The sequence below is a fragment of the Oreochromis niloticus genome, linkage group LG3, assembly GCF_001858045.2.
Source record: "Oreochromis niloticus isolate F11D_XX linkage group LG3, O_niloticus_UMD_NMBU, whole genome shotgun sequence".
Taxonomy (NCBI): Eukaryota; Metazoa; Chordata; class Actinopteri; order Cichliformes; family Cichlidae; genus Oreochromis; species Oreochromis niloticus.
The window spans coordinates 30,375,249-30,387,125 of NC_031967.2; the positions used below are offsets into that span (position 1 = coordinate 30,375,249).

The 11,877-nt window shown below is 41.4% G+C and overlaps 1 protein-coding gene across 1 annotated transcript; it reads right to left on the bottom strand.

Moving 5' to 3' along the window:
* Positions 1 to 1,756: 1,756 nt before the first annotated feature.
* Positions 1,757 to 10,844, bottom strand: LOC100710080 (uncharacterized). Its single transcript, XM_025904838.1, has 8 exons — positions 10,820 to 10,844; positions 10,437 to 10,728; positions 10,218 to 10,354; positions 9,608 to 9,902; positions 4,664 to 4,815; positions 4,281 to 4,575; positions 1,978 to 2,156; positions 1,757 to 1,881 (listed from the first exon to the last, which is right to left on the bottom strand). The coding sequence occupies exons 1-8, from the start codon at positions 10,842 to 10,844 to the stop codon at positions 1,817 to 1,819; spliced, it is 1,440 nt and encodes a 479-aa protein (XP_025760623.1). The 3' UTR covers positions 1,757 to 1,816.
* Positions 10,845 to 11,877: the final 1,033 nt, after the last annotated feature.

An 11,877-nucleotide genomic window follows, 5' to 3' on the forward strand; every position in this document is an offset into this window, starting at 1 on the left:
AAAAGAGAGAGAGCGAGTTTTGAGATGTGAGATTTGTGACGTTTAGCGTGTTTGGAGTGTGTAGTTAATGTGTTGTCTTGTGTAGTTAGTGTGTAATGTTGTGGATAGTTTTGTGTTGTGTGTCAGAACAATGAGGCGACTGCTGTCTCCAGGTAGAAACAGCAGTGATACACCTGCTGCTGTCAGACCTGCAGGTATCAGGCTGTGATGTTCTCCTTTATAGTGGACAGAAATTCGTTTTTTGGAGTGGCACAAATAATTTGTGTGGCATCTTATTGAAGAACAGCTGATTGTTCTGTAAATAGTTTGAAATGGTTATTTTAAAAAGGGTAAAAGGTAAATGGATGCAAATAACTTTGTTGTTTGCAAAACTTGTGCATATGAATTTAAAATTGACAATTAATATTTGCATTTAAAGTTATGAAATATGATTCATTAAACATGTTTGTGGTTGTTACAGTAAAAATATAACTTTTTCTACTCTGATTTTATGTTTTTTGTCCGATTTTAGATCAATTGTGTTAATACAGTATGTCAAAATGAAAACATAACTGTAAAATCAGACACATGAGGTTGTGCTGAAAAAGATGATACCAAACAAGTAAAGTAAATAGTTTTTAAAGGTGAAATGTGGAGGGAAAATCAAGAGTAGTTAAAAATGGCCAATTATACCCTGGACCCCAGAGGGTTAAATGTTTTTTTTAAGTAACGCAATAGTTTCTTTTCAAGTAATTAATTACTTTTAGAATCTTGTAACTCAGTTACTTTTTTGAAGAAGTAACTAGTAACTATAATTAATTGCTTTTTCAAAGAAACTTGCCCAACACTGAAACCCAGAATACTAAGAATGCTAATATTGAAACCAAAGGACTAGAAATGATAAATACTGACAAAATCAAAGTCAAAATCAAAACACTGGGTCACTGACCCAGGACTGTGACATCAAGATCAATATAATTAACTAAAAATAACAAATAAGATGAAACTTTTACATACTGAAAGAGTTTTGTGATGTAACTAAATCAAAAGTGACATTATAGAGGAAATAAATGTAGTGTTTGTTAATTTGGTAAAAATGACATCAGAACTTCCCTGATGAAGCATCGATAGAAACTCTGGATCTCTACAAGACTGGTTCAACTGCTTTGAAATACCTAAAGAAAGTGTGTATAAGCAAAGGGCAAAGCATGGAGACCACACATGACATAACTTGTATGAGAGGCAAATTTATTAAAACCCAAAAGTTGAACACGTCATAAATTGTAAGCAAATCAACAGATAAAGCAAGCTAATGACAAATACAGCCAAATGACTTGAAAAAGAGAGAAAGAAAGAGAGAGGCATAGACTGGTAAGATATATTAACCAAGATGGCAACTATTACTCTAAATAAGCTGCTTCACTACAAGCCACACAAACCTACAAGTGGATGTAGGAGCCTAAGAGCACCACAGGGCCCTACTTGTATATTTTTTTTTAATGCAAATTCAATTCATTTGGTGAATTTGGAGTTAAGTTCTGTGTGTGTGGGTTTTTTTTTTCATTGTAATCTACATTTAATTGCTAAAGTTTTTCATATAATCCAGAACCATCTTCAGAGTTACATCTGTTAATTGAATGAGGTTCATAAATATTAATTACTGTTTTTTTAAACTAACAAACAGGAAACATGAGATCTGGCATTCAGTTGTAGACTATGATGCTCCATTTGGTGAGCAACCTAACTGTCAGTTATATATATATATATATATATGTATATGTATATGAAAACTATTAGTAACTTAGAAGTATTCCGATATGCAGTATATTGTTGGCCTTTACTTTACAGTTGTGACATTCTTGGTGCTGTAGAAGTCCACTCTTTGCACATTGTCCCCAGCACCTAAATGAACAGAAGGTAGAGTAATTAATCCTCAGAAGCACAAAACTTTCTGAGGAACAACAGTGCACACATGCATTAGTGTCGTCTAAGCCCGACCTGATTGGCAGATGAAGTTGAGGTGTTCCCCACAGTGCAGGTCCTGCCACAGGAAGTGCTCTCCATTGCTCATAGCTCCACACATGCTGGAGTAATAGTAAGGGACAAAATCTTGTGGCCAGTTGAAGAAATTCATGGAGTATCCGGACATCCAGAACCAGTCGTCTCCACTCAAGGATCTGTTGGACATAGTGAATCAAAATACTGCCATTTATGTAGCCCATGGATTTTAACTGCTTTTTCACATTTTCAAGTTATGTGGTCTTTATGATATAACACCAAATCACTCCAAGCATTCATTCATTTTCTTCCTCTTACCCAGTTCAGCATCATCACTATTCACCTCGACCCCATCAAGAACTGCACTCTTTGGGGGGATCCCTGCCCTGAGAGCTCCAAATACCATGAGGACCGCTGCTGTCTTCACCCTTCACATCTTCTCTAGTTCCTCTTTCAGTCCATGGTACTTCTGCAGCTTCCCATGTTCCTTCTTCCTGATGTTGCTTGGTATAGCTACATCTACCACAACAGCCGTACTATTTCTTGATATAGCGCTTTTCTACTCTGAGTGCTATCAAAGCGCTTTATACAACTAATTCATTCACCCAATCACACATATATGAAAACTATTTTAAGTGCTTACACATTTAACAACTTAGACTCCGATGGATGCATCGGAGAGCAACATGGGGTTAGTATGTTGCCCAAGGATATGGAGTGGAGGAACCTGGGATCGACCTGCTCTACCACCTGAGCTACAGCCACCCCATATCAGCCACTGTTTTCTATCTGACAGTGGTACATACTGTACAGTGGTCTATCCTTCCTTCCTTCCTCTTCTTTCTCAGGTTTCTGCTGACTGAAGTGTTCACTTACGTGATCAGTTGTAAGTGGATGAGACAACAAACATCCATGTTTGTTGTCTCATCCTGGAGAGTGGTTCTGACACTCACTAGTCCTCGGCGTCTCAGGGTGCTGGACTAAGATGAACACTTCATTCCTGGTAATGAGCTTCCTTGTCTTGATGTAAGTAGCTTCTACCTCCTCTTTTGGCCTGCTTATTATCCCAGCAGAGCACAGGTGTTGACTGCCAGAATCTTATTCTTCCCATTCAGCAGACTTCTTGTGACTCGCCTTACACTCTGAATGTTTTGCATGGTTGCAGCTGTCCTAGCGGCCTCTTCATACTTGCCATTTACCTGTGGATTCCTTGGTGCTAACAACTATCCTTGATGTCTGTAATGTAATGCCTTCTGTCTGTGTAAAAGTGGAAATCAAAACCGTAGGTGAGACTGGAGTTCTGACAATCTTCGCTCTCTTTGTTACCATCCGACTCCACTTCTGTCTAAATGTTATTCCGATCTCATTAACACACACACACGTTGTTAATGTGCATAAGAAAACTTGAACGATGACTTTTTGAATCCTGGATGACTCTGTGTCCTCCCTGTTCATTCATTGATCTGTTAGAAGTATCTTCTGTATAAGTACCTGCGCAGTCCCATCCAGACGTGGTCTGTGAGGGAGAAAGGAATGAGGCCCAGCAGCTGCTCCAACTCGCTTTGCTCCTGTTGGCTGTGAAGGCTGAGCAGGTCCCAGTAATAACGTCTACAGTACATCAGAGCATCAGACCAGCAGAGCCTCTCTCCCACCACCGTCACGTTCCTGCCACCAAGCTGCACACTCACAGTGGGAGGTGTGGGAGGAGGTGTTGGAGGAGGAGTCGGTGAAGGAGTAACAGCTTCTGGTGCTGGAGAGCAAAGTTTGTTAGGTTTCTGTTTGTTTCATCTGTGTGTGTTTGTTTTATTTTATTTTAACAGGTTCAATTGTAATGTTGCCTTCAGCTCCAAAAAAAACCAAAACACAAACACTGAAACCTAGAAAGTCAGAAAAGTGCCTCAAGTTCAATTTCTCCACTGTACAATGATAAATATGAGAAAAAAATTTTTTTAAACAAATAAAAACAAGCAGCTTCCACATATACCACTAGAAAGAACGGCTATACCAGGCAGAGAAGCAAACACCTCCACTTCACACAGCGTCACAACTCTCAGAGGTGCTGGTATGAACACATTGATGTAGCGACCTTCCATTTCATCACAATGGAAAGTGTATGTTGGTGTACCTGCTAATGATTCAATAATGCCACACCTGATGGAGTTGTAGAAACATCAAAGAGAAATGTGTCAGTTTTACCCACCAATTAATCTTTGTCCAACGATTAATCTGTTGCTTAAACAGGAAGAAAAAAATGAACAAACAATTATGGAGAAATGTTCCAGTTCTCAGAAATCACGTCTCACCTCGGGTTTTGATTTCCACTTTGATCCAGTGAGTCCCCGATCCGAATCTCTACCCCAAGAATCCTTTCAGAGCAACAGTCTTGTCTGTTGATGATGGTGACAGCACTGACTTTATAGACAGCTAACAAGTCTACTCTCCACCAGGGATTTGTTTCTTCCTTAGTGTGGGAAAAGCCTGCACCACGTATGTTTCCATTTTTGTACCCATCAACAGCTTTTGATGACAGAAAAGGTGGTGACGAAGTCGATGACTGTACTGTTGGCTTTTTTAAGGCCACATTTTGAAGTGGCACCACTAAAGTGTTGAAAAGGAAAAAACAAGTATGAATCAGTATCAGGCAGATGTGTTTCAGTAGATCAGATCCAGTCACTTAAAGCTCTACCTGCTGGGGCAGCATACACCTCCACTTCACACAGGGTGAGAGTCTTCTTCTGTCCAGGAAGAAACACGTTCACAAAGCGACCCTCCATGCTGCCTCCATCACACTGGAATGTGTAGGTTTTACCTGCTTTGATATGTGAGATGGAAGCACACCTGGTAGCAGAAAGTGTGGGGGTAGTATTATGTTAGTATTATGGGCCTCATGTTAAAAGAAATGTAACATAGACGGCCAAAAGGAACATCACTGGGTTCTTATAAGTTTTCAAAAACTGTATCTAAGAAGTTATCGGTGAATTAGGTATTTGATCCTGAAGCAAAACAGGGCTTGTTGTAGAAACTCTTGTTAGGAAGCACAGCAGTATGACATGTTTTATAGTTGGTCACCAGGTTTGTGCACATAACAGGAGGGACTCTGGCCGACCCCTCCTTGCAGTTTCTTAGCTGCCACTTAGCAACTCAAAGCTTCAGCTCCCTCCACAGAAAAGTTTCTTTGTTTTTTATTTAACTGTTGAAAAGGTGGGATTGAAAGACAATGAAGTCCCCGCAGCTTTCCTCTTATCACATCTGAGAGACATCTTGAAACCCAGCATTTTATGTTTAAAATGACATAGAGTGCTATAACAGAGCTTTTCCATATTTGCTAATAGTAAATCATCTTTATTCTTTTCTCTTACTCTTTAAAGTGTACGATTCATACAAAGAAACTGTATTGAGAAAATTGTGATTGACAAAAACAGAGTTTTAAAGAGACAAAGTAAAAGGAAGTATTTCTATATAACTGGATTAAAGTGGATTATGTTTAAATGAATGTTTTTGTGAGAATGTGCTAATGAAAACTAATTGAAGAATGATAAACTGAATAAAACACAAAGCGTATTTATATGTGCCTGAATATTCAAATGTAATGGAATTTTCTGTGTTAAAAATAATAGAACATTAGAAGAAAAGAGAAAATGTAATGAGGTGATTTTAAAGTTTAAAGTGTTAAACTTTGTCTTAAATCTTCTTGATGCATGCTCAATCATCCAGGTAAGTAAATCTCCAAAAGTTTGGAGATTCTGTTCATCTGGATGTAGAGCTTTCAGTGGCTCATCCAAGTGACTCATCCCAGTCACGGAAGCGTTGGAGGTAGTCCGTAAGAGATTACAGGATGACCCCAACCTCAGTAACAGGACCACTCTCAGCATCGACCAAGTGTGTTTGCTTTTTGAACTGTGTCTTCATTCCACCTACTTCACATACAAGGGCCAGTTCTACAGGCAGAAACATGGGTGTGCCATGGGCTCCCCAGTTTCACCCATCGTGGCCAATTTGTACATAGAAGAAGTGGAAAAGAGGGCTTTGTTATCCTACCCTGGAACACCACCAAGTCATTGGTTCAGGTATGTGAATGACACCTGGGTGAAAATCAAATCAGGACGTACCACACTTCACGGATCACATTAACTCGCTGGAACAACACATCAAATTCACCAGGGGGGACATGAAAAGTTGCAGGTTAGCCTTCTTAGACTGTGAGATTTCCATCAGTAATGGGGGACATCTAAAAGCTGATGTGTACCGTAAACCTACACATGCAGATCAGTATTTAAGGTTTGACTCTCATCATCCACTGGAGCACAAACTGGGTTTCATCAGGACGCTACAACACAGAGCGAACACCATCCCCACTGTCACAGCGGCCAGGGAGGCAGAAGAACATCACATCAAGAAGGCCCTGAGTAAATGTGGTTATCCCAGCTGGACTTTTGTCAAAGCTGGGAAGTCGCCAAAAGAAAGCTCCAGCCGATCCAGGAGAGAAGGACAACCGCTGACTAAGTGAAAACCTGTAGTGATCCTGTACGTGTCAGAAGTATTGGAACAGCTGAGATGCATTTTTTCGTAACACAGCGTCTCTGTGGCTTTTAAACCCCAAAACACGCTGCACCAAAAATCCCAAGGATTGGGTCCCCCGACACAAACAGAGTAATATAGCGTACACTGTTAAGTGCCAGGAGGATTGCAGGATTTATACATCAGGGAAACCAAACAACCTCTGGCGAAGAGGATGGCACAACACAGAAGAGCTACCTCGTCAGGCCAGGACTCCGCAGTCTGTTTACACCTACAGGCCAGTGGACACTCTTTCAATGATGAGGATGTACACATCCTGGACAGGGAGGAACGCTGGTTTGAGCGCGGAGTCAAGGAGGCCATTTACGTGAAAAGGGAAAGACCATCTCTGAATCAAGGAGGGGGCCTAAGGGTACATCTGTCACCATCTTACAATGCTGTGATTGCAGCCATTCCCCAACTCTCTGTGAATGGTACTCATGGCCATTGATCAGTGTTCTTTGATCAGTGGGTTTTGGTCAATTGTCATGAGAATTTGCATAACTATGATGATATCTTTCATATTGATGAAAGATAGGCTCTATTGAGTAAATCATGACACTTGCACAGAAGAGAGACAAACCTAGTTGTTGGTGCGTTATACCCCCATGGCAGGGCATATGGGATATGACAAAACTCTGGAGCTAGTCCAATTTTATTGCCCAGAGTGTAACCGGGTTACCCCGCCAGCCGTTCCAAAAGCGCCTTTGCACCCATTACCATTAATGGAGGTCCTGTTTGAATGGATTGGCATGGACCTTGTCAGGCCATTTCACTGGAGTGCATGTTGGTATTTCTTTGTGATATCTGGTGGACTATGCAATGTGATATCCTGAAGCAGTGCCACTGCGCAACATTTCTTTAGGAGATGACACTGTTTGAGGTCATTTCCCACAGTCAGTTTCCCAAAAGAGATCCAGACTGACCAGACTAATTTCTCACACACTAAAAGAACTGTACAAATTACTGGGCATTAAAGCTGTTCAGACCAGAGTCTACCGCCTTCAGACTGCTGGGCTGGTGGAGCAGCTGAATAAGCCACTCCATTCATAATCACCATTTGTAGGTTCATTCACAAAGATAAAAGCAATTAGGATTGCCAGGTAGATTCTCTGTTGGGAGGAACTGGGAGGAAGGTCCAAGACCAGTGAAGAATGAAATCCAGATTCCCTTGTCTGCAGGAAAACTGCCTTCTCCACTTTATTGGGTTGTACTAATTTGGCACACTTCCGTTTGGCTTGTTCAGAGCCCAAGCCACTTTCCAGCGCCTCATGGACTGGGTGCTGCACTCACATGCTGCATATGCTGCCACCCACCTGCATGACGTTATCATCAACAGTAACACCTGGGCAGAGTATATGCAGTGGGTGGCCGTGGTCCTGGATTCTCTGAGGCAGGTGAGGCTCGAAGACCAACCCAAAGAAGTGTGCAGTTGGACGGAGGGAGGTACAGTATCTGGGGTACCACTTGGGAGGCGGGCAGGTGCATCCACTGGTAGACAAAACACAGCAATTGCATCCTGACCGCATCCCAAAACAAAGAAGGAGGAAAGGCAGTTCTTGGGGCTGGCTGGATACTACCACTGGATGGTGCCAAATTTCGCAGACCTGATCAGCCACCTGACCGACATCACTCAAAAGAATGCTCCAGATCTGGTCCAGTTGGCAGACCAGTGCCAGGAAATGAAGACTCTCTGTGGAGAATCTCTGCTCCACATGCCTAATTTTTCCCTCCCTGTTGTTCTGCACATCACTGGGGGCTGGGGGCAGTTTTGTCCCAGCAGGTAAGTTGGGTCGACCGCCCACTTGTTCCGGAAAAAGAGAGAGTGCCTCACGATACAGTGGGTGGTCAACTCCCTTCGTTATTACCTCCTGGGCCACTGCATTCTTCACAGAACCAAGGGGGCCGAGCAGGACCTATCACTCATCACACAGACTAACTGCACAGAGAGAGGAAAGCAGCAGCAACTGGGATTCAGTTACACAGGAGAACATCTAAGGAACCAATTCAGGCAAAGTATGGTGCTATTGGAGGAAGAAAGTGGCTGATTCAGTCTGCAACAGATAGATCTGCTGCACTGAGGGGGTCCTGGGGTCCCACATCAAGGCTGGCACCAACTAAGAAATCGGGACCAGAAGCAGCCTTTAAGATATCCAGTGTCCTCAGCTGCTGCCATGATGACATTCCATTCCCTGACATCTGTTCTTTGGGTTATTTCTAGAATCACAGTGAAGTGTGTACGATGTGCTCTGTCCTTATCACCTATGGCTATATTGGAACACAAAGTAAGAGTGAGAGGTGAGGGCATGCTTCAATGAGAGCGTGCCAAGCTCCAGCCCAACAAGGTGGTTTGCAGAGCGAGACTGTGTCATCGACAAGTGATCAGCAGTGAAGCGCAAACGGCAGAGGTCAGGGTGGTTTCAATTTTCCTTAAGTTCCTGCTAAAGAGGAACTTTAGCATGTCAGGAGTTGATTTTTAGGTTTCTTAGGATTAGGTTTCCATCAACTCAAAGCCTTAGCTCCTTCCACAGATTTTCTATCTGGAGACTGGCTAGGACAATTACTAGTTCGTTGATTTGGCCGTATGTCTGGTGTTCTCGACAAGCTTATTGCTGATGCTCCTCTAGCTCTTTCCAGCCTTTTCTAGTCTTGTCCCTTTAAAAGCTCTTTGCTCTTGCCCACTGTGGTGGAGAGGTCGGACTGGATGAAATTGATTTTCTGGAAAGGTGTGCTTTATACTCAACTAAGATCAGTTTTATCTGTAACTGATTAACTGATTTGTGCCTAATAGGAACTGAGTCAATCTATGAAAGCCAGAAATCTGGATGATTTGTAGGGGATCAAATACCAAACCAATGTATAACTTTTATATAGTTTGTTTTTTCATTTATATTATGTTTCCTGCCATTAGAATTAAACTACCATAAATTGGAGCCTGTTGATTTCAGCGGGGGTTTAAATTATTATTAGCCCTCACTACGTTAGTTGTCATGTTCCAGATAGTATATATCTTGTAAACTTTAACATATTGCTCTTCTAATTATTCTAAAATTAACTAACTTCTCATCATTACCTGGGATTATTGTTTCCATTGTTCTCCAGTGAGTTTCCTATTCTGATCTCAGCTCCATCCAGTCTTTCAGCACAGCAGTCTCCTCTGTTGGTGACTTTTACAGCAGTGATTGTAAAGCTTCGCTGCAGGTCCACCCTCCACCAGGGGTCGGTCTCGTCTTCAGCCGTGTGGCTACAGAACCCATTGCTGTAGAACGAGATCCGTCTGCCATCGATGGCTTTGGACGCAGTGGCAACAGATAGTGTAGATGACTGGGTAGCTTCTCCTTTGAGTGCCACATTGGGTAATGGGTATCCTTGAAGGAAAAACATTATGAGTCAGTTTCTACAGAAGGTGCACTGTGTGGTGATTTTAAACATCGCATTTGGCTGTCAGGGCACAATCTGACTCAAAACACTTTCACCTATATACTACCATAAGAAAAGTTTCTTAAATCAGAAACAACCTGAAATGATTCACTGTTTAAATTTTTTCTTTGGTATTTGACTCTGTTGCTCAAATTCATGGAGGTGGAGAAGTAAAAGTGATTTGAACAACCAAAGCCAACAAGTCCAGGGAGTCTGTGAACTATCAGACTTCTGTATCAGCATCAGAATAAAAATGTGATTACCATAGTACACTTCAACCTCGCAGAGATTTAGGACCTTCTCACTTCCTGGGAGAAACACAGTGACATAGCGTCCCTCAATAGAGCTACATGGAAAGTAGAACGTCTGTCCACTGGGGATGTGAGAGATGACGGCACACCTGTGTATGAACAACAAAAGAAATTGAAGGAACTATGACTGACTGCACCTTTAACATCTGAGTCTGTATCAAGCTGTTTCACCTCTCACTCTCAGGGTCACTGAAGTTTGTTGACTTTCCAATCCAGATTTCTGCACCATCCAACCTGTTTTCAAATCCTGCTCCATTGGTTATCACAACAGCACCAATTGTATACACTCTTGCCAAGTCTACCCTCCACCACGGATCAGACTGTGATAAAGTAAGTGTGCAGGACCCTCCTTGATAGTTCTCGTCTCTGTTGCCATCGACGGCCTTGAAAGCAAAACCGATGTTGTCTCCGTTTGAAGACTGCACAGCTGTCTTCTTCAGTGCCAGGTTAGGAAGAAGATGACCTCGATGGGAAAAACAGACATAATTAGTCAAAATACATAGATTGCACTGGGGGCCTGGGGTGGTGGGACAGGGGTCAGGGTAAGGCTGTACCTGCTGGTAGTCCCGATGCATTCATGAAGGAAATGCCTGTTAACAAACAAGATTCATTGATTTTTAATAACTGTTCAGCATGAACAGAAACTCCTGGGAAAAATAGATCACAGCAATAACTTATCCATAAAAAAGATATAAAAGAAAATTAAAAGAAACAAAAAATAATAATAAGTGCACATGCATTACAACCTGGCCTGATTGGTTCTTTTTTTGGTCAACATTAATTTATTGCAAATCTGTTTGTTTTATTTGTGCACTGCGAATGTGAGAGATGACCCCATACCATTATTGTTTATTATATTATATGGGTCCTGTATTGGGGTTGCTTATTTTTTTTACAGTTCTGATCCAGATTTCAGAACCAGTTTCAATTCCACTTTATTGGTTATCACTGCAGCACCAATACACTTTATCCAGGTCTACCCTGCATCAGCAGTTGGATTGTAAAGTGTTAAATGAGCAGCATGGAAAAGAGCATGTCAAGTGTGAAGGTCAGGAAGAATTCCAGTATATTACACACCCAGGGATACACCCTGTTTGGGATATTTAAAGCAAGCAGTCAAATTACTTTTGCCGTTTCCCCAAATCACAAATTATCATTGACTGAAAAGGGGATAGCTTTTTAATTCAGTGCTAGGTAATGAAGATACTGAGATAAAAATAAGTAATTATTATTTAAAATAAACAGATTGTTTTCAAAAGAGGAGAAAAAAAATCTTTACCTGGTAATGTTCCAGTTGTCATCATGAAAAAAGTCCCTGTAAACATATGCAGTCATTCTAAAAAACATTTAAATGGTGACATGAACATAAAATATCATTTATATCAAATTAAACTGTAGTTTCGGAATTAAATAGAAAGGTGCTATGTGACAAATCGTCAGCATGTTACGCTTTCGGCCACCCAACCCATCTGTATGTTACGCATTTGGAAACATGAGAACCGTTTGGAATTAATCAACACATGTACATTTATTTTACTTTCTCATCATGAATCAATTTGGAAAACACTATCTAATACCGTTAAGGTTGTCGTTAAGGTTAGGGATAAGGTTA